Source organism: Andrena cerasifolii, chromosome 6 (genome assembly GCF_050908995.1).
Source record: "Andrena cerasifolii isolate SP2316 chromosome 6, iyAndCera1_principal, whole genome shotgun sequence".
Lineage (NCBI taxonomy): Eukaryota > Metazoa > Arthropoda > Insecta > Hymenoptera > Andrenidae > Andrena > Andrena cerasifolii.
The window spans coordinates 15,362,320-15,384,591 of NC_135123.1; the positions used below are offsets into that span (position 1 = coordinate 15,362,320).

Sequence of the window (22,272 nt, forward strand, 5' to 3'; positions counted from 1 at the left end):
TTACTATACCATAGAAACCTAAACGATCAGCGCCTGTGGATTGCCTAGCGAAAGCAGTGAATATAACAGATCAATCAATTCTCGTCGATATAATAAAATAACAACAAACTTCCCACACCCCTTCATTTTCCACAAAAATGATCATCACAACTCATCAAGATATATCGTCAAAAGTAACTAGATATTTCCTGAACCCAACCATTCGTAAAATTGGTACACATACATTTATCTTGAATCTGTTGAATCTATGAAAAGATATACAATTCGCAAGAAACTGTCATTCAAGTTACCAAAGCCTTCGAGTCTGTACAAACGTAAAAATGAATTTATTCCGAGCCTCGATTATCAATGCCTTCGCTGATTGGAAGTGTTCGCAGGGTGTTCCTACATCGTCGACCGTGGCTGCTTACGCAGAACGGGGTTCTCCAGTCGTCCAGCAGGCGTCGCCACCGTTGCCAACATGGCCACGTGCTAAACGTGTTTACGCGATCTGCGTCACCTTTTCGTGGTTTTTCTGGATATAGAGCAAAGTGTCGGTCGCGAGATTACGGTGGCCAGTTACATATGATGTGTGCGCGGTGACTGGCAGTCATTAACGTGCTCCTCGCGGGCATGGCGGGCGCGGATCCGCCTCTGCGACGGTGCACCTGCGACATCAGGAACCTGGCTACCTGTTCTGCTGTCAGTCAGGATGCACCCACGAGCAGAGCCGTGCGAAGTTACCGGCCACATGGCAGCCTCGCCAGGGTGCTCTACGACAAGCAGAAGGCGGACGAGCAGCTCGAGGCCTACGACAAAACTCTGGTGAGTGGAGCGTAACTAGGTTACGTTTCTCTACACTCATGCATCCCTGCCCATAAAACCGCGCGTATCCGTTCACCGTGTGGCCGCCTGAGGTCACGTCTGTGGTCTCAGGACCGTAAACACCATAGGCTATTGCGGCCACAGAACGTTACGTTACTTATGTTCGTATCCCAAATGTTTTTATCTGATATGCTATAGTTGTGTATCATAATCGTATGGTATATTAGTTTATAAGGTAGTTTATGGTATTTGGAGTTTCTATAAATACTTATGAACGTTTCACGAACGTATTAAGGCCTTTTCGTACGAGGCATTTCTGTAGCTCGTGGTTGGTATTTAAGATATTTCATTAGGTAGAGGCAAGTTTGGTGTGTAAGTAATGGAAAAGGGGGGGAAGGGTGTGGATATCGATAAAATACAATTGGTGAGCTATCAGAGTGTTTCGATTAAGAAGGACGTGAAGGCCTTTTCATACGGGACACTTTGGTGGCTTGGAACTGATATGTCGGGGCACATTCACGTGGCAAATTATTATTTTTTATATTCGTTTCGTTGGAAAAAGATAAGTGTGTGTACGAGAAGTTGTTGGAATATTTTAGTATCTATACAGACATATATAGATATATGTATAACGTCAGTGAAGTATACAAATGATTTACATCTTTATTTGTACTGGAGCACAGGGAGTTACTGAATTGGAGTATAATAGCCGTTTGTGGCTCTATGCAGTCAAATGCATATGCACAACGAAAGCAGTCAGAGTCATCCCGTGAGCACAAGGTAACTCGGTGAAAATTTCAAATGCAACCGATTCACGCGTCACTTATAATACATTTCGCATGCACGCTCGGCCGGTGTCGAGCTTAATTATATTTAATTACAATACCTCCGTAAGGAATTCCTTTCCGAGAATTAAGCCTCTCGAATCTGGTCTTCGGAAACTCGAGTGGCGCACGGGCCAGCAGGGTAATTGGGTTGCCGGGGGAGGAAGAAGCTGCTCGAGGGGGATGGGGAGGGGGAGGGGGGAGCAGTAATAATTAGTACAATTACCGCACAAGGCCAACCACTGACTAAACCCTCTTTCCTCGAACGATGCTGCTCAAGAGTCAAGACCGTGCTCTCGGTAATTACGGGACAATTACGTCCTCGATATTCCTGAAACATCTCCGAGCTCGCTTCAGGCACTGTCCACGTATTTAGTTCCATACGCGAACCGCGAGTTGGCCCTATTTATAATTACACCACGCTGGTGGCTTGCAATTTGGCTGTTTGGAGTCACGACCCACCCGAACCGGGCCGAGCCACTCGTGTACCAACAGATTAAGAGCAGGCCCGCGGACACCTTTCGCAGGGCTCTTCTCACGACTTCAGGCAGGCGTGCTATTGATATCGATTCCCTGTCGCTGTGTGCGCTTTTAAATGTCAGGCTCCGCCACGAAGTAATCTGCACCGCGATGCGGAAAATCTTGCTCCTCTCGTCGCGCATCTATTACCCAGAATGCTCCGCGCCTCGCGATCCACGTTTACCCATCCAATTATGATGCACCCCGGACGCGTGGGCCCGACGCGGCTGCAATATGGCGCGCGTACGGAGGGCAGTGTCGCGCAACGAGCTCCAGCGGCGGACGGGGCCGAATGGCGAAAGAAAAGGAGCTTTTATCGGTGTTTGCAGAAGCCTTTCGCTCCGCGACAGAGAGCAAATCGATTCGGAAGGCTGGCTGAGCCGCGTGCTCCGGCAGGTGCCTCGCAGGAAAAAGAAAGGAATCCCATTCGGTCCCGTGAAACGAGAAATTTGAAATTCGTGCGGAGGGACGTCCCCCGCGAGATTTCACCCCTCAGCGAGCGAAATCGACGCGAGACGTCTCTCCCTCTCCCTCCCCGCCTCGTGCGCGGCGAGTGCCGCGTGTTCCTTAGCCCGCCGACGTCTAATGTCCCCGAGCAGTCTGAAAACTTTACTCTCAGACCGAGCGACGTGGATGCGTCGACCCGGTGGTGTCTTAAGGTTTTTAAAAGGCCGCCCTGCCGTCGGTTCCGTCGCCTCGGAGAAGCCTGCCGAGGGAGGACGAGGGGAGAGAGCTGCTTTAAAATATTAAGTGACTGATGGATGAGGCTCCTGAGGGGAAGAAAGAGGCCCGTACATAGGAGGGAAGATACCCGGAACGCTCGCGTCCTTTCCTTGCGCCTCTCGGCTTCCAAGCCGCCGCGTGTCCCATTTCTTAGGAATTTTAACTTGCCTCCATGCGTCGTGTCGGCGTCGACGTTGTCAGCCCTGTCCCGCGTTTGTAACTCGGCGACGACTCGACGTAAGCTTGCGAAATAGCGGCAGAGCGTATCTCGCGCAGCCTCGTAAGAATAATACCGATGCTCGTGGCAATAATGTTTATTGACTTCGAGGGGCGAGGATAAAGAGAACGCCGCGTTCATTTCGAGCTCAGGTAGCATCTATGTAAGATGAATGTCCCAATTTCTGCTCATTTAAGGGGTTAGTCGTCGGAAAGGGGGTGGAAAAAATTTGTTTGCGATCAAAATTTGCAGGGTAATTGATTAATTCTTTAATAATAAATCAACCAGTCGAAAACTATTTAAGAAAGATATTTCAAGATGTTTAACTACTAGTAATTTGTAATTAAATGTAATGTTTTAAATGTCCTTAATTCTGCTCACGAAAAATAGCGATGTACGTATTTCTACTCACCATTTGTACCAATTTCTGCTCACATAATATCTTCTTTTTTCGGGTTAAAATAAGTTACATCTTACAGTAAACCATAAAATAACAATAAACAAAAAAATGAAATGCCTTCGAATAGAAATAGAGGTTACAGCATGTATTGAATTGTCGGGTTATGTTGCTAAAATTTTGGTGAGTAGAAATGCGGACACGACGGTGATTCACTTGACCCTAAACCTAATCACCTGTTTTCTACTTAAAATAATCAAGAATAGTAAAAAATCTACGTCCAGAGCACAATACGGTATCTGTTTTTGTTATTGAATAAGAACTTTTACTGCAAAAGCTATTTTCTGCCCAATTATCGAATACCAATAGTGACCCTGTTCCTACCAGCTAAAACACGGTTGAAAAATCAGAGTCTCTCATTTTAAAAGTTTTTCATATGCTGCACTTCGATTAGCCCCAAGCTCGTGCAACACTCGCCCAAATGTTCAAATAATTTATAATTATTTTGTTGTAACTACAGTACAAACGTGACGCTTATAATAATAAGAAAAATACGAAATGAGCAGAAATGGGGACACGAGCAGAAATTGTGACATTCGCCTTATGTCCTGTTTTTACAGCAAGATTTACCAAAAGAGGAATGCACGAGAAATTGTTGATACTAATTTAAGCTGAACGATTGAAAAGCTACAGGTGCCCAGAGACTAATAACAGAGCTAAGGGTATCCGAGCGATGTTACGCAGAGAACCGGACAAGGCGTAAACGTGAAACGGCCCCGTTACGCGATTACAAAAGCACGCAGGAGCAGAAATAACGCCGCCTCGCGATTTATAGACTTCGAAGAGCGCTGCAAGATAAATCCTCGCGTGCGATAAATCTGCACCGCGGGCACTCAGCGGCCAGAGACAGCACGTGACGCGCATCGCTGCGACCAAATGACAATGTAAATAATATCGGGGCAACGGTACTCATTATGCCACGTAGAAGGGCATAGAAATGGGTGGCGGAGAGTGGCCGTTATCGGTCGCGCGGACCAACCCGTCAGGACCGCTGCGGCGGGAAGAAGACGCGCGCGGACGATACGGCTCCCACCGCGTTTATGGCCCAGCAACGAAATCTAGAATCTTTCGCGGCCCGGGATCGCGCCGGTAGATCTCCGCCGGATCCGCGATAAATCCGGATGGCCGGCGGATCTCGTTTTATCAGCTCGGCGTGATCGCGCGTGGCGCGGCGTGTGCGTGCTCCGCGCGTAGGACCGGCCGCGTCGAAAAACTGATTTCTGGACTCTGGATGTATACCGCTCGATCCTCCAACAGTCGTATTTATGTCTTTATTCGTGCGGGGGATACCGGTTCCGCCGGTGAACACGATCTCGGGCGGATTCTTTCTGCGCGCACACGATACGCTTTGTCGCCGTTGTTCTTGCGCGCGCGAGTCGGGGCTGCCAGCCGGCCGATTCGAAAGTCGCGGGCGAAAAAACGTCGACGGCGGGTCGGTGAAATGAAAGATTTCATTACGTCCCGGCCGTTGGTATTTCTCATTTTTGCCGGCCGCTTGCTCATCTTTAACCGCTCTGTATTTCGTTGAGGAGCCAAGGGTAGACGGTGAGTCCGAGTTCCGTGGTTTTGCACCGCGTCGGTCGTTCTGGATAGATATTAACGTGGAATGGTACGGTTATCGTGTTCGTTATTCGCGTCAGGGGATGGGGAAAGGCTCCACGAGCAGATTTCAGCGTTCTTCGTTGCGTTAACTTAGTTTCTCATCGGTGGAGAATGTGACATTATCGGGTGCTTGGTTTATTCGTGGGAACGTAGAACAGGGAAGTAGAAACGCCCGGTGCCATAACAGACACTATTGCATGAGTAGAATAGGAAGAACTTTGAAGGGGGAATAGGAGGATTGGGTTGGAAGAAACGCACAGATTAGCAAGAAATACCTGTTGGCTAAGTAGGCTGCAGCATAGGGCGGCTTTGGACGAAAGAAATTGGAAAAGGTAGCGGTATGTTTATGTCTGTAAAATGTCTACCTATTTCTCTGATACCGAGAGTGAAGGGAGATCTTCAAACACAGAGGCTTGAGACAATTTTAAAAATTATTCACTTCTTTGTGTAGCAAATTAGCAATAACTTATGTGTGAGTTTTCATATTAACTTTTCGTGGTCACACCTTCTTATAATCACAAATTGGTTACAAGGGATTGACTACACCTCAGCGTCAGTTTTGAGTCACCATTCTCCTATTTTGAGTCTTTTAAGTTTTGAGCGATTGTACATTTGTATTTGAATAAACAGTTGTGCATAAAAGCGATTGTTTTGTTAAAATGCACTAAATTTTTAAATTTTATTTTTAAGGTCTAAAAATTTACAGAAATATTGGCAGAGACATATGTTGGGGTGCGAAACACCCCGTGGGATCACGAAGGGTTAAGGGGTCTTTCCACTGTGACGCCCTAAGGTACCGCTGTTTGGAACTTTTTTTTTGTCACAAAAAATGTGTTTACCAAATTGAAGCTTTTTCTATTTGTTAATACGTGCTTTGATAATACAAAATTATTTTTTGCATATTTTTTTAATGCTTGCTTGCGCCAAAATAAGTGGGTGTAATATGCGCTGTAAAATAAAAGACGTCTCGGCTGCGTGGTCGATTTTGGAAGAACCGTGTGGCTGAAACAAAAAACTCAAAAAGATCTGTACTCATAATGACTGCCGCTATGGCAGGGTCTAAGATTAATTAGATTGATGAAGAATTAACAAAATGGCCGACGTCCAAATTTGAACTATCGAAATTAGCTAAACTTTTTTAATCATTCTGCGACGCAAACGATGAGCAAAAAACCAACGAAAATGTGTGATTCTAATCCGGGCCATAGCGGCAGTCATACTGATTACAAAAATTAGAAATTTTTTTGTTGTATTCTCAAAACACATTAATAAATAGAAAAAATCTTCAATTTAGTAAACACATTTTTTGTGACAAAAAAAGTTCCAAACAGCGGTACTTTATTAGGGCGTCACAGTGGAAAGACCCCTTAAATTAATTCTAAAAGTGTCTGAACTCTTTTAAATTAAAATATTTGCTGATATTTCTCGAAAAGGGCGGCAGACGTTTGTTAGCCTAGGGGCGCCGAATCTCCAACTCCGCCCTTGCAACCTCCTTATACATATTTCTTCAAAAGAAGTGAAAAATCGAGTAGGTTAGAAACGTTTCTAGGGACCTACGTACCTAGGTACGTAGCATAGTTAAAATGAAGTTCGTAAAATTGTTGTGCCACGCGGAAGGTGTTACCCTTCGTAGGAAAATAAATTAACGTTCTCACAGAAGATCGTCCGTGCGCCAACCTACACTTACGGGGGCTCGCAATAAAGCGTACCGCCAAGCATCGCGTTATCGCGACCGTTTGAGGGAAGAAAAAATATTAACGACACACGGCACTCCACGGATTAGAGAAACGGCATTATCGTAGGACGAGAGGATGGTTCTGTTGTGGAGCGGGGCCGATCGACGAGGGCAGAGAAGGCTGTCATAAAAGCGTGGAAAGCGCAGGAAAGCCCGTTGAAAGAAGTCTCGAAAGGGGACGATGGGACGGCCGTGGCGCACGCATCGTAATTTGCAAGTTATTCCGCGCGGCTATACGGATCGGATAACGAAACCGCGGGACGGGCACAGATCGTTATCCGCTCGTTCTCGAAATATTCCTCGGGCGGACGACGTAAATCCAGGGAACGCATCTAAGTAACAAAAGGAGTGCTCTCCCAGGCGTTTCACGCATGATCGATCGTGCCGCGCACCAGGGAAAGCAGTCGAAAAGATTCCATCGACCCTGCGTGGGTGCGCGTAAAAAGATTGCTGGATCTTCTCCGATCGTTCGAACATAATAACAACCTATGCAACAACCGCTACAATTTCTTACATTTTATTTACCGAGATTTTGGTCGAGGGTTTATTTCTCTCGTCGAGCGACTCTATCAGCCGCTGAGGATTGTGCTCGCAGTTGATTTACACCCGGTATAAGAATACCTACATGTCCTCGTTACCCTCGTAGATCATCGCCACCCTCCTGCCGGCGGATTTACGATAGCCGAAACGCCTCTCTTTTCGCGCAAACGAACTGATATTCTAGGCGCGGCTGGCTTCGTTAGCCGATCGTCGATCTCGATGGAAACTCCTCACGGTTAGTTACACCGGAGCCTTCTGTACGCCACTGCTTTCCCAATCAACGGTCGCCCGCCGAACTGCTCACGGCGTGATCCTTCTAAAAAGGGGTACACTTCTACGCCTGCACCCTCTCTTTGCTTTGCGCCGTTGTTCGGCTGGCGCGCTTAAAGGTCCTCCGCTAACAAGATCTTTCCTTACGGTTAAAAAAAGAAAGGCGAACGGTGATCTGGGGATCCATGTGGGAAACCTTCTAGAGCTCCCAATTCGGAGCTCGAAAAACAGAAAAGTGATAGACAGTACACGATGGTACCCTATACTAGATCCATAGAAATGGCGCTAAGAATTACACGCGAAGGAAGAGTTGAAAGGTTTCTAACCCCCTTGGAAGAGCAAAGCTTCTTGCCGAAAATGGGGAATGTCCACCGTCCACCAAAACGTCCACAGATATGAAACGAGACGTTAAGATGGGGAGAGTAACATTTGCATCGACCAGCTTGATCCTGATGGCCCTTCTATCCACCCGATGGGATCGCGCGGCAAGTTCAGAAACGTGGAAAGATGGCGTGGATCCTCTCCCACGGCGCCAATATAACACCCGTTGGCTCGCGCCCGCCGCCGCCTCCAGCAATAACATAATGGCACAGGAAGAGAATGCGTTTGACTCGCGATCCAACACGCCCGTGGAATCCGAAGAGCTCCGCGTACGAGCGGCCAAACATCCCCAGTATTCCTCGCCGAAAGCATAAACCGCTCGACGGCCGTTGTTTATTGTTCACAGTTTACGCCAGGTTTACGCGTGCTCCGGGCCCCTCTCGGCCCTCGAATACGGGCGATTTCCAGAAAAAGGAGCCCGACTGGGGAGAAAGAAATGAACCGGCGGCGGAGGAGAAATCCCCGAGATCTCGCGATTCGATCTCCGGCTTGGCAGAACTCCATTTTATTCTACGAAGCCCAGATACCGAGCGGGCAACTGGGAGGAGGGCAAACGACCCCTTCGCGTCGCGTAATTGCTACTCCATGGAACAATACGTATCGGTCTCGTTACTGGCGATCGATAAACGTAAATTGATGCACCCCTCGCCGTACAGGTGTTACGGTCACTGACAATGAATCGCGCGCTTTGGATGATGCTTGATGCACGACCTTAACGAAAGTGAAACGGGGAGATCGCGATATTTATCGTAATGGGATCACTGCTGTTGGAGAATTAACGGAGGTTGCGTTATATGGAGTGCATAGGTGGGAAATGCTTCGGCAAACTAGTTTCTTCATACAAATGCGTAACTAAGGTAATTATACAGAAGAGGCCACGTCTCACCGAATTTGATCACCTTCAAATATGTTGTAATGGTCATCCTTCTGAACAACTTTTTCCTATACATGTTACCACCGCTCGGTTTTAGTTTCTGAGATATTCGCAAAAAACTGTGATCGGTAGATGGTTTGGGTTTGATGGTTTAGCGGCCCAAGTTTTGAGAGAATGAAGATAAAAGTGTGTAAATCGCCCAGAAGTTGGCGGCCCCCGGTACAGTGGTTGTATTGATGGACTAGCGAGACACAAGTCCAAAATCATGACCATCCAAAATGGTCATACCACAAGCTATTGAGTCAGAGATACCGGAATGATATGGTAAGTAGTAAATCAAGCTTCAGCCATGAGTACTTTAATTTCCAACGAACAGAATTAAAATATGATCATGAAAATGGTGATTTTTTTCAATAGCTTTCGTTGGAAAAGCTCTAGATGTCCAGAAATCTCATGGAACCTGAAAATTCTTGTGCTGTTTTGTTCTATTTACTTTATAGAGTGCGTATCCACAAGTTATAGCTGTAAATATTTGCAACTTTGCATAAATTTTATACATAATTAAAATAATTCTATCTTCAGAAATGATGATGTTAGGACCTAAAATGTGTAATTCGTTCTAAATAACGTGGTTGTAAACAATTTCTCTCTACAAAACACAGTTCATATTCGCTTTCTACATTTGAAGAAACCCCAGAATACGAATTTTGGCTTCAAAAACCCTTGCAGGCCGAGGTGAAAGTTTTAAGGGTGGTAAAACAATATGGATGGTGTTTTTCAAACAAATAATAAACATTCCCACCTAACTGATGATTTAGCTAGATTGTTATTTATAGGGCCCTAAACCATCTGACCCAAACCAACTACCGATCAAAGTTTCTTGCGAATATCTCGGAAACTAAGGCCGAGCGGCGGTAACATGTATAGGAAAAAGTTGTTTAGAATGATGACCTTCGCAACATATTTCAAGGTCATCAAAATCGGTGTGCCCTTTTCTATATAATTACCGCAACTTTTATTTAAATCACGTTCTTATAATCTCTAACGGTACAACGTCGGAAGCAACGAAGCCGAGCCTTCTCGGCAAGAAATTCCCTAGGAATTCAGCCGTATCAGAATCAAGGTTCGCATAGTTGTTCGCGCGATACCCCGTTCCATTGGTTGCTTAGTACGTCCGGAGGGCAGCTCGAATATTTTACCTTATATGTGCGTCCGGCTTTCGTTAGTGGCAATGAGAAGAAAGAATAGGGGGGAAAAAACAGTGCGAGACCATCGCGAAAAGATCGAGGCCTTCTGTTGTTTGTCGGTGCGTCGCGAGACGTTGATTTAGATGGCTGTGATTTCCGAGTTGGCTACTTGTTGTCCGAGCCGAGTCGGATGGCGATTGGTGGCGTGCACCGTAGACTACACGGAAGGTGTGCGAATCTGATTCTCTTCTCCTCCGTACCCTTCGCCCGATTCATTCCGTCCCCCGTCTGCGCAGCGCCACAGAAAGTCGCCACTAATGACACAAAGAGGAATGCTGTCCGGCAGCGCGCGAACGCGCCGGTAGCCATTTGTAATTCGCTAAGAAAAAGTCGAGAAAAAGTCGAATCAAAGTGTGATGACGGAGGCGGAGGGCCAGCTACTCGCAATTAGCGATGCATGCTGGCAGCTATAATTAAAATTGTACGGTAACCCCCCCTCGCCCGCCCAGCACGCTGACTTTCATATCCTTTCGCTCGCCTCGCCCCTGTTGCTGGTCTAATTCAATTACCCGCGAAAGGTCATCAGACGTTCGTTAGAATAATAACCGAGTTTCATGGCTCATTACGTGGATAGATGCACCGAGAATTGCGCGCCACCTTCCTCTTGATCTCTTATTCAGTTTTTCCTCATTACGCGCCCGTGCGTTTCCCAATCGTCGCCAGTGCCCGTCGCGTGCACTATTTATCTGAATCTTTTGTGCCGGTTTATGTGCTCGTGTTGTTTGTCAGGGCAGACAGCTTCGACAGTTTGTGAAAGCGTGTGCCTTGTAAGTCAATGTGCAAACTAATCATTATCTCTCTATGTTCTTACTTTGATGCGCATGGAAGATGTTGCAAGTGTCTTTATTCTATCTCCACGTGTGCTTCGCGTATCCATACCTATCGCGGAAATAGTTGAGTCTCACAGTGGGGAAATTTTGCGATTCTATGGCCGAAACTACTGAAATGAATTTTTTTAATTTTACAAATTTAATACAAATGTCAATTGAAGAACTATATCGATTTTCGTGGTAGAAACCTGAAAACTTATTTTTAATATATAAAATTTGGCACTTTTATGTTCTAATATATGAGAAACTACATTATCCGAAAAACAGCGCTTACAAAAATTGGGGAGCATCAAATTTTGAGGAGCGACAAATTTTGGGGAGCAGAAGATTTGGGGGGACGACATTTTGGGGACGCCAAATTTTAGGAAGCGATAAATTTTGGGAAGTGGCTAATTTAAAGCGAAAGAAATCGAGAAATTTTTAAACACAAAGGCTTGAGACAGCTCTAAAACCAATTCACTTCTTTTTCGTACCTATATCGACTTAGCAATAATAAATAACTCATATGTGAGTTGCCATATTGAATTAATTTTGAAACTGTCTCGACTCTTTTAAATTAAAATATTTGATGACAGCCTAGGCGCGCCAAATCTCCAAATCCACCCGGCTACTTACGACATTATAATCCAATTTGGTGATTAATAAACAGTCTATCTCCCGAGCACTTCACCAACCCTCTTACGCATAGCTCAAGACTTCTGATTTCTTAAAAATCTGTTGATTGAAAGGCACGAGTTGCTCTTCCTTTCTCCATACCAACATGTTCTTCAATTAACGTACAATACCCGCCACACATTGTCGAAACTAATGAATGTCCGGAGCAACTGAAATACGCTTGCAGTAATTAAGTTTTTATTGCCGTCCGTTGGCGCGTTACATCCCGGCACATTGTATCGGTTCCCCGGCGATTTGAAGAAAAAAAACCACTTTCAGAAACGAAAAATAAGAAGAAGAAACAACCGCGCAGCCGACGATGACAGAGTCGACAGAATATTACAGAGGTCCGACCAGAGTTAATTCCCGCGGGCCGTGGAGAGGGACTGTTTTAATTAGAGAATCTAATTGATGGCCGCGTACGGCGCGGCTGCCGAGCAATCCATAAACGACTTCTTAGTGGCCGCGCACCTGGGCACCGCCACGGCGTTAATTACTCTCCTTCTGTGGCTGGGTCCTTCCATCTCTCGACCCACACTTTTTTTCCCCACCCCGGCCCTACCCTCCCGCCCTCCCCGCGTGCGTGCGTTTTTTTCTCCAGCTCTCTCTGGATGGAAGCGGCGCGAGGGGGCCGGCGTATAAAGGGGGCAGCGGAGGGTTAAAAAAAAAAAAAGGAAGAAAAGAGTAGGAGGAGCAGGAAAACGTAGGATCGCCGTGAGGGAGATGGAAAGGGATGCGAGGCCGTGTGGAAGAGGGCCGAGGTGGAGGGAGCAACAAGTGTCCCCCGTCGCGAGGCGCAAAAGCATTCCTAATTACGCCCCTGCCCTTGGAGCGAGACGAGACAAAAAGCGCGTTGATTACATTTTCGTATAATTTCATCGGCCGGCTCTCGCCATTAAGAGCCGCCACCGCGCGCAAATTAGATCGATTCCTTAATGCCCCCGGAGCCGCGTAATTGGTTCTCATTCTCGGAAGCTGACGGTGAAATCGGATATCTGTCGTGTAGCGAGGCGGCCCAGCCCTGGCACCGGCGGGGACCGGTCAGCGTAATTGCTTCTCCGACTGTTTTGCGGTTCCGCGCCGAAACCGCCTCGGCACCGAGGAATATCGTTAATGTCGCGATACGCGCCACCCGATAATGAAGCGAGAAACGCTTTTTTGCCGGACACCTTGCGGGATGTTAATGAATCGCGCGGGGCTCCGCCGGGGCCCACTCCGTTCGGCGCATTAACTCGTCGCGGGCCTCGCCGGGTACCTCACGGCCTCCGCGGTCGTTACGCGTGTCGTGATTACCAGCGAAATTGAAAATATTCGCTAGTACGGCCACCGCTCGGTGAGTATTTGCGGCCAAGCGCGCCGCGGATCGAGGTATTCATCCTGTGCGGTGATTGCAGAACTCGCGAGGGAGGTTTTTTTCTGCGCGGTGCAATTGTCAACGGCGACGGGGCCAGGCGGTTTGAAATTTCCTTCCTCGGTGCACGGCGAGGGAAGCTGCAGACGTTTGTAGGAGGCATGTCTTTGGTTGCCAGGCGTGTGATAGTGGTGACTCGATGGTAGACCTCTAATCTAGTTATAGAATTTGGGTGGTGATCTTTTGTTTGAGAATTCTCAGTTAACGAGAACGACTGACACATTCGAGGGCCATCGCCACTGCTCTTCTATTTGTTATGACAGTTGAGGGACCTTATTTTTCGTTGCCAGTGATTAATTGGTAGCAGCTGCCTGGATTCAGGATTCAAGTTGAAACACAGAAACGATGCCCGCGCTGCCTGCAGAAACTATCAATACGGCCCTGGTTTTTGTTACAGTGGTACAAAGTAGACAGCACCAAAGTCCGCGAGGATTTGGTCCGTTTGTGGATTCCCCTTGGAGCGGGGCCTCAGCACGACCAGCCTGACAAAACCGCCGAAATCTTTCTAATGAAATCCGCCGAGAGATCAGACTCTTTGCCGTTGCAAGCATGGCATTCTCTGGCAAGATCTGCTTTGTCCTGGTTCATCAGCCGCACATCCATAAATGGGTGAGTGTACCGACCAGCTCGAGCTTCGAAAAATTGCAGAATCCGCACGTCATTAATTCCCCCATTCTTTTTCCCGCTCGTCCTTTATTACGTTACCCCGCTTGATCCTTTCACGTTCAATTCAGTTTTTAAGATTCATACCAAATACGACGCTCGGTGTACTCGTGGGGAGTGTTGATACACATGTTTTGCAGAAATTTGTGGGACAATTTGTAACGTGCAAATCTCTCGTAACAAAAAGAATTACCCCCCTGAAAATTATAGCTCTAGTCGTGGGACATTTCAATAGTTATTCGCAAACTACGATATGTACTTGATTACATAACTTCGGGCAACATCAGAGCAGTGAAACGAGTAGGTGTGGGTTAAAATTAGTGTTGTATAAAGCTCGAGTCTTCAAAGCTTTAACATTAATGACTCAGCCTTTAAGGCTAATATCATATGAAGCTCGAGCTCTCGAAGTTCGAGGTTCAAGCATTGAGGCTCAAGCCTCGAAGCTGAAGGCTCTTGTGTTTAATAGTAATGAAGTTAACTCCAAGTCCTTGATATTATGTCTTATTTTGTGCAACCACTATTGTAAAACGTTAAAATTAAACACAGAGTAAAATGCTTTTTGATGGTTCCACTAATTAGTTGGATTGTGTTTTAATAATACAATAAAAGTACAAAACTATACAATAGTATTTTTTGTAAGTGTAGTCATTTGTAACAAAACTCTTTGATAAAATTATGATAAAACACAAAAAGAACAACACAATCGCTATAATATAAATTTCAGTATATTATCTGGTCTTCTTATAACATTTGTAGCGTTCCTGCTCACTGCATTCTTGGTTTGAACGTTTCTCAACATAAAATTAATTGATCATTGTCGTACAACACCAGTGTTACGACTGAGCTAACCGAGCAGATTATAAAGGCGATTTAACCAATTTTGTTTCAATCGTCAAGGGAACCGAATAACATATTCACTTCACCACTTACAATTTATACGACTCGAGCCTTCGAGCTTGAAGACTCGAGCTTTAAAGGCTAGAGCTCTCACGGCTACAGGGTTCGAGCCTTAAAGGTTCGAGCCTTTAGAGTTTGAACCGCGACTCGAGCTCTTAAAGCTCACGGCTCCAAGCTCATTCTAACAACACTAGTTAAAACATTCTGTCAGATAACATTATCTGGCAGTTACTCACGTGGACTTTTCTACTTAATTTGACTCGTCACTTACACGTTGAATATTGGCAGCTGAAATATTTTCACTTACCAGAGCGATATTTTTCAGTCATAAAATCTTATCAACTTGCAATAGAAACTTATCCTTTTCAACTGAATAATTGATAGAAATCTAGAGTGTCTAGAGAAGTCGTTTAAACCTCCAGCAAACAAGACAATTTTCGTTGTTACACATTCATTAAACAATCAGATGCCTCGCATGAATGTGACATCTATCCTCAAACTTCCTCTAAAATCAACGCGCAACCCTTCCCATAAACCCCCTGCGAGAATCCTACCTCACACCCAAGGATTAACCCCGCATACATCAAACTTCATTCACAGTCCCCAGTACATGAAGATCAATCGACTAAACAATTTAAAAAAAAAAAAACTAATACACCCGGAAAGAATGAGGAAACACCCCCTTTTCCAGCACTCGCCCGTAGAAAGCTAGGGTAAGTCGAGGTCCGAGCGAAGGCAGAGATCGTTCGCGAGGTGATGAAAGGAGGCTTTCCCTTCTCGCCGGTTAATTAATAACCACGCAGATACGATCTCCGCCTATCTCGCTGTCCGATGAAGCTCGACAAGCTGGTGGCAAAGGCCCTGGCATGGCCGTGCCGTGGCCGGGGTCGGCTGCGTGAGGTGGGCCCCTTCGAACAGAGAAGACGATAGGAGCAGCCAGCAGGGCGCGCGCGCGATGGAGAGAGAGACGGCGAGAGGAATGGTTATTGATGACCAGCTTTGTTTGCCCCCCGAACCGTTTATTAAAATCCAACGCGGGTGATTAACCTCCACCGACTGCGTCGCCCTGACAGCTACCAAGAGGAACACCTCCGCGGCTCGGTGTGTATATGGGACTGGCCGGGGGAACCGTTTATTAAAATCCAGCACGGCTGGGCCCGAGCTACTAGGCGGAACAGCTCCGCGGCCGCTTCATGAATTAGAATGATGTAGAAGTTTCTTCGTGGCTGCTCGTCAGCCGGATTGAGCAATTAACGCATTACCAAGCGGACGGGTTCACGGTCCCTGGGCCAGGCTCGCGCAGACCGTTCGAGGGGGATAAATTCGCGATGAAATATGGATTTTCTCCGGGCCGTTTTTATTGATCGTAAACGAGGGCGAAGTGTATCGTCGTCGGTGTAACGTTCGTAAAAGTCAATCCATCGGGACGGTTAATATTATTCGCGGGGCAATAAATATCAGTGAAATATGCAAAATTTGCCCGAGGGGGTTGGGGTAAAGTGTATTTTATACATCATATGCTAATGGTGAGTGGAGGTGGAGGTACATGGTTTTGAGGGTAGCTGGGGGAAGATGTTTGTACTTGCTGGTTTAGTTTCAGGTGTGGTGAATGTTTGCAGACTGTAGACAGTGATTTTTAACTTTATTGCGGTGTTATCATTCATTGAATTGATGATTCTGTTTGTTGGAAGGTGGATGAGATTGTCAATTGGAGGGTGCGAGGAAAAACAGGGAATGTCACAAAAAAGATTTAACGAGAAAATGAAGTTTTAATATTTTAGTCCACCAGTAAAGAAACAAGGTTCGATGAATTTATTGAAAACTGTGAAAAATGATTAAACTCATTTTAACTTTAAAGAATTAGTTAAAAATTAACATTAAATTGTCATTATAAAATTATTAATAAATAATATTTTTGCATTAGATGCTTGAAATGCAAGAATTAAACCTTATTATAGTATTAAACTAATAAGAATTTCTCGAGAAATTTTATAATTGCTTATTTCTTATTTCTCGAGAAATACTATAATTTCTCGAAAAACTTAAGTCTAGGAAAAAATTATAAATCTCATTTATTTTCGTAAATGAATGTATTACTAGTTAATCGCGAACGTATAACCACATCTACAATTCATAATACATCTTATTAATAACATTAGAACCTATATGAATTCCAATAGAAAATCACAGTACAGAAGATTCGATATTATTAACTGCTGAAGGTGCTCTTAAATTCTTAATTAAAAATTTAGAAAAATTGTATACTAAATTAAGTACCTAATGAGTTTCTTGTGGCTATTAAAGAAGAAACATTGAAAAGAAGAGATAAGACTATTGTACCCCGTATAAAATTTTTGCAAGATCCAGAATTTCTTCCAAAAGGGTCAAAAGACGCATTTTTTCATTTAACAGCCAAAATAGATATTTCTAAAACGTCAAAATATAGCAGTAACAGATTTTGCTAAAAAAAAATAGATTCACTGACGCTACATTAGACGCATTGTGCTATTTAAAAATAAATTTTAAAACCAAAAAGAAATGTTTCGCTTTGTACAAATTTTTTTATTAAATAAATAAATTTAGCAATTATATTTAATATCTATTTTCATTTACACAAATTTTGTATAAATTAGACAGGAATAATCATTTAGTTAAAGTTTTCTTGTGTTTTTGATAAATATTATCAACATTATTCCAAAAATATAATTTTTGCAATATTTCTTTCAATTTCTCGAGAATTCTCAAGAAATGTGATCTCATTTCTGATTTCTCGAGAAACAAAAAATATCGAGAAATCAGGAACACTAGTTGCATCTTGTAATTGGAGAACTTTTAGCGATGCACGAAGGAGTTCGCAATTTCACCGAGAATTTAAAGCAGAGATTATTTGCAGCTTCAAACGGAAGAGTAACTAGGAGTGTATAATATTCCGCGTTCCAAATTGCATCGCGTTATCGGTTGGCCGTGTGCCGTGAAATATCAAGATAACGTTCGCAGATACGTTCAAACAGTAATACGACGGTATCAGATAATTTTGGTCATGCGCAACCTCTTAACTCTCATAATCTCGCGAATCATCTGGTCGTTTCGAAGGCATTCTGATTCTCCGTCCAAATTATTACATCGACAATATGATGTCTCACCTCCAGAGCAACCGAATCTCTCCTGCTAATTAAACCCGTGTTTCTTCAATAATCGACGCAGTGCGCTGCGATAATTTCCACCAGGAAGGAAGCTACGTCTGCCACAGATTTATCCAAAATTTCCGAAGATCAGAATTCCGCTTGGACACGGAGCATAATTGCGGAAGAGGTCAGACGTAACGTGCAGGCATGGGGCTGAACAGCAATTAGCAGCCATCGCGTCGCCGAGCTTTATTATGCGCATTCACGGCGAGTCCTACGGAGAAAAGGACGCAGAGGGTCCAAACTAGGATAAGAAGAACGACGAAGGAGTCACCTGGGTGACGTTCACGTGACGTTACAACGCACTCCCGCTGAGAATATTCATTACATACCCTTATGGCTGATCCTCCGCGTCTTGGTAGCTCCTGGCATCGGGGTCCGTTCGCTCGTCTCGCAAATTAATCATAATTAGCGGTGAGATGTCCTCCGTCGGTCGGTGCCGAGGAACGGGGGAGCAGGGGTGTATGGTAGCGAGAGAGGGGGATAAAAAGAGCAGAGAGGAGCGAAAGAAAGGAGAGGACGAAAGAAAATCAGGCAGTCGAAGCGTGCATCCGCTCTCTGGACTCTCGACAAGGGTCTCGACGTGGCCTTTTCGAATCACCACGCCATCCTGATTTTATTTTCGGGGCAAATTGCGCGCAATTTCCGACAAATGGGCAGGTGTCCGCGTACGAATCCTTTTCGCGGCTCCTGACGTCAATTAACAATGATTGGTCGCTGTCGAATGGTTATTACTTCTAATTGCCGGCCGGAAATGTTCCCCTTCGACCACCAGTTTCTGTTATTTCCACGGTCCCTCGATTGTATCTCGATGCAAATTCGGTTGTTAGAGTCTGTTTGCTTCGCGGTATACGGAATAATTATAGCCCGCCTATTACCGCTCTCTGCTCTACTACTATTATTCCCCGCTGGTGCCTCTGGACGTGCGGTTTGCCGCGATTACCCCCGGCCGCTTTTCATATCGTCGAGAAATGCGAAAAGAGAGGCAATTCAGCCCATAAACCGCAACCGTGTAATCCGATGTTTGGCTGTTTCATATCTCCCGTAATCGGTTTAAGATCTTGCACCTTCGTTTGCGGCCGATTAAGGGAGAACAATGTAACGATTCCCGGCGGAATGATTGCTGAGGTAAAGCCTCGAGGATATCGGGAATAATGAAACGAGTGTTCGCGTAATCACTAAGTCGTAATTATAAGTTAATGGGGCAAGCCGGTGGGATCGCCGCTTAGGGATAAAGCGAACGATTTTTAGGAATCCCTGCCCTCCTTCGTCGCGTACGATGAATGCTGTCGAGCTGATCGGCCAGAGCATCATCAGTGGGCCGCGTGGCTGTGAAAAAATACGTCGATCGATCAGGAAGGAAGGGGTGGAAGACGCCGCGCCGAAGGTAACAAAGTCAGACAAGGAGATGGGTATCTATCAGATTCCAAAGTCAGACGGAACCCAGTAGCCAGTTTTTGTGAGATGGGCCCTACCGTGTACGGAACTTTGAGACGGCCGTGAGTGCCTGCTAGAGGGAGACGATCCAGGGAGGAGGAGGCTGTTTAGTTCCGTGCACCACCTGTTATCTTCTCGTCTCCTCTTCGACTTTCCCCCCCTGTCCTTATAAACCTGACTTCCAAAGGGTGACCAAACGCACAGCTTTGTTTCTCGCACAATCTTCCTCGACGATGCTCGCAAGAGGCGCTCGACACTTCCAAGGATATGCTAAATAAAAGCGTAGCTCGTCCCGCGTCTTTGGACTTTGAAAAGGGTCATAAACCTTCCGCTGTGTCGCTGACCAATCCAGCCTTTCGCTGGTTCGTATTTAAATCTCTTTGTCCCTTTCTGGAAAAAGTTTGCGTGGCTCATCTTCGCGATGTCGCTAGAATCTGTTACTCTCCCTTTTGCGTCTTGCTGCAAGTTTTTCTGCCCGAATGTGTATGGGTGACAGTCAATCGCGGATTGTCAAGCACGCTTGTCAGTCGTGCTCGACAGCGTATAGGCCACTTTACTTTTTCATTTATGTAGCGTTCTCTTCTACCTGTCGACAACGATGTGCGCAACGGAGCCGCCGCGCGTACGCTCGCGCCGCTGCAGGGTAAATTCGATTTTAATGAGCGAACAGAGACCATGTGGCCGCTGCGCTGGAACTGGGTCGAGCATTGTCATAATTACCGCCGGCCGAATGGGTAATTTAATTTCGGGGGAAGGGATTGCGCGCCGCCCGAAAACACGTAATTACGCGCCGCCTCATTTTCACGGTGACCGAACATCGATCATTTCGTAAGTGGTTGTCGGTTGGATTTATAAGTCGAAATTGGGTGTCGGGCCAGACTCGCGGATATAGGAGAAAGTTGTTAACAAGACGTTAGGTGTCGTTGATATTGGCATTAAATTTACAGAATGGAATTGTACTGTTGGATGCAAGAAGTGCATATTTTTCATACACACGGAAGTTGTTGTAAAACTGTCTTTATAGAAAAGCATTCTTTTCTATATTTCTCCATTTTATGCAAAAAGAGCCTGGTAGAGCTATAATTAGAATTAATTTCACTGCGTAATTTATTACATAATTCAGATTTTAATAATGCAACTACAAAGGAGATGCCTATGCAATTTTTTTTAAATATTATTAATATTATACAAATTTTTTAAATATTATTATTTAAAAAAGTTGCATAGGCATCTCCTTTGTAGTTGCATTATTAAAATCGGAATTATGTAATAAATTAAGCAGTGAAATTAATTTTAATTATAGCTCTACCAGGCTCTTTTTTCATAAAATGGAGAAATATAGAAAAAAATGCTTTTTTACATTATTTTTTATTATTTACTTACTCTTTGCATAATAATTGAAAAAAACTAGAATATTGAAAGAATATAGTCAGAAAAATAGTTATAGATCGTGTCATGCTCAGGTTGATGTATGTTTGTCTTACAAGAAAAGATCCCCAAGCCGGAAATTCAAGAAATTATGAAACTTTGAGGATTCGTAGAGGATATATAGCACAATTTTTTTTTACCGATCTTATGTTATACCTCGCGAACTATAAGAGATAGAAAAAAGTTTTTAGACAAAAGTTACTTCTTTTAATTAAGGCTATCATTCGAAAACTTCCAGTTCTCCAGTTATAACAGAAAATTGTAAAATAGCCGGATTTTCAGAGGTCAATTTCACCACCTTAGAGTGAATTTGTGCAGCAAACAAAAATTACGTAATAAATATCTATATATCCTTCACATATCCTCAAAGTTTCATAAATTTTTGAATTTCCGGGTTGGGGATCTTCCCTTGTTAGATACGAGTTAGGTTGAGTTGGTCAACATCGATTCACAAAATTTACACTAGCTCTGTCAAATGCGGAAAAGAATGAGGAATCTAATTATGCGTTCCATGCAAAAAGGGCCTGCGTGTCCCGAGGCCGTTCTTGCATCCAACAGTAAAATTGTACCTAAGTAAGCGGATCTTAATCTATTTTCAAGCTCCACTAACTACAATTTAAACCCACTGCTCGTTAATAAATCAACGAATGCACATTGTACGAAAATATCAGGAAGGGTGAAAAATCAATGAACTGGTCCTTAGGTTGACTGTACTTGGGGGAAAGGGTTAATGAGTAATTAACAGGGCGCAAACTCGTGCTCGAAGGAGGGTGGTTTCACGGAGGCTGGTGTGCCGGAGACCCTCGGGAACCGCCCCTCGGTTATAATTAGTGGTCATAGGACAGGCACAGAGAGAAAGCCAGAAATCTGCTGGTTTTCGAGGGGTAGGCGAGGCGGCGCCCACACGCTTTTCCATTAGACGCGAGAATTCGCGCCTGCGCCCCTCGATTAATTACGGAGAGGGTTGCCAATCGGAAGGAAAGCCGGAGTGCGCGGCCCGGACGCGCAAACGCGCTAATGATAATTACTGACCAATCCCAGAATCCTGCTGGAAGCGAAACGAGCGGAGAGCAGCGCGGAAAAGAAAGAGTTGAGGTGGCCCGGGGGGGTTGGAGCTTCGCTGAATGGAGACTCGCGCATGGGGGAAGGTTTCTTGAGAGGACGTTTTAAAGGTTCGAGAGAAAGCTTCTCACCCTTTTGTCAATTATTACACGCAGCGATGGAGGAGATATTGATCCTGATCAGGAATTGAAACGGTTCCGAAAATAACTGTTTCAAACAGTTATGTATCGGTTCTGACTGAAACAGTTACGAAGAACCGATATTCTGAGTAACTGTTATTAGGAACCGAAATTTCTGACTATATCGATTTCGGTTACGGTTCTACAGAACCGATATTATATCGGTTCTAAAACGGTTCTGGAATTGATTCTTGCATCGATTTTACAGGAATTGAAATAAGTAGATATTACGCTTACAGATTACTGTGTGTTAAGAATTTATTTTGAAGAAATATTTCTAAGAAATTAAATAATCTACAATTTTGTTACGGTTTAAGCGTATTACTAATATAT

General features: G+C 44.8%; 1 protein-coding gene across 2 annotated transcripts in view; it reads left to right on the plus strand.

Moving 5' to 3' along the window:
* Window positions 1-395: 395 nt before the first annotated feature.
* The window catches only part of LOC143370437 (protein-L-histidine N-pros-methyltransferase), a 41,058-nt gene continuing 19,181 nt past the window's right edge, over window positions 396-22,272 (plus strand). The window contains exons 1-2 of one of the 2 annotated variants that reach the window (XM_076815568.1): window positions 396-804; window positions 13,486-13,697. In XM_076815568.1, the coding sequence (XP_076671683.1) occupies window positions 613-804; window positions 13,486-13,697 (404 nt within the window). In that variant the 5' untranslated portion in view covers window positions 396-612. The remainder of the gene's footprint in view (window positions 805-13,485; window positions 13,698-22,272) is intronic. The other variant, XM_076815567.1, reaches the window with a different exon arrangement.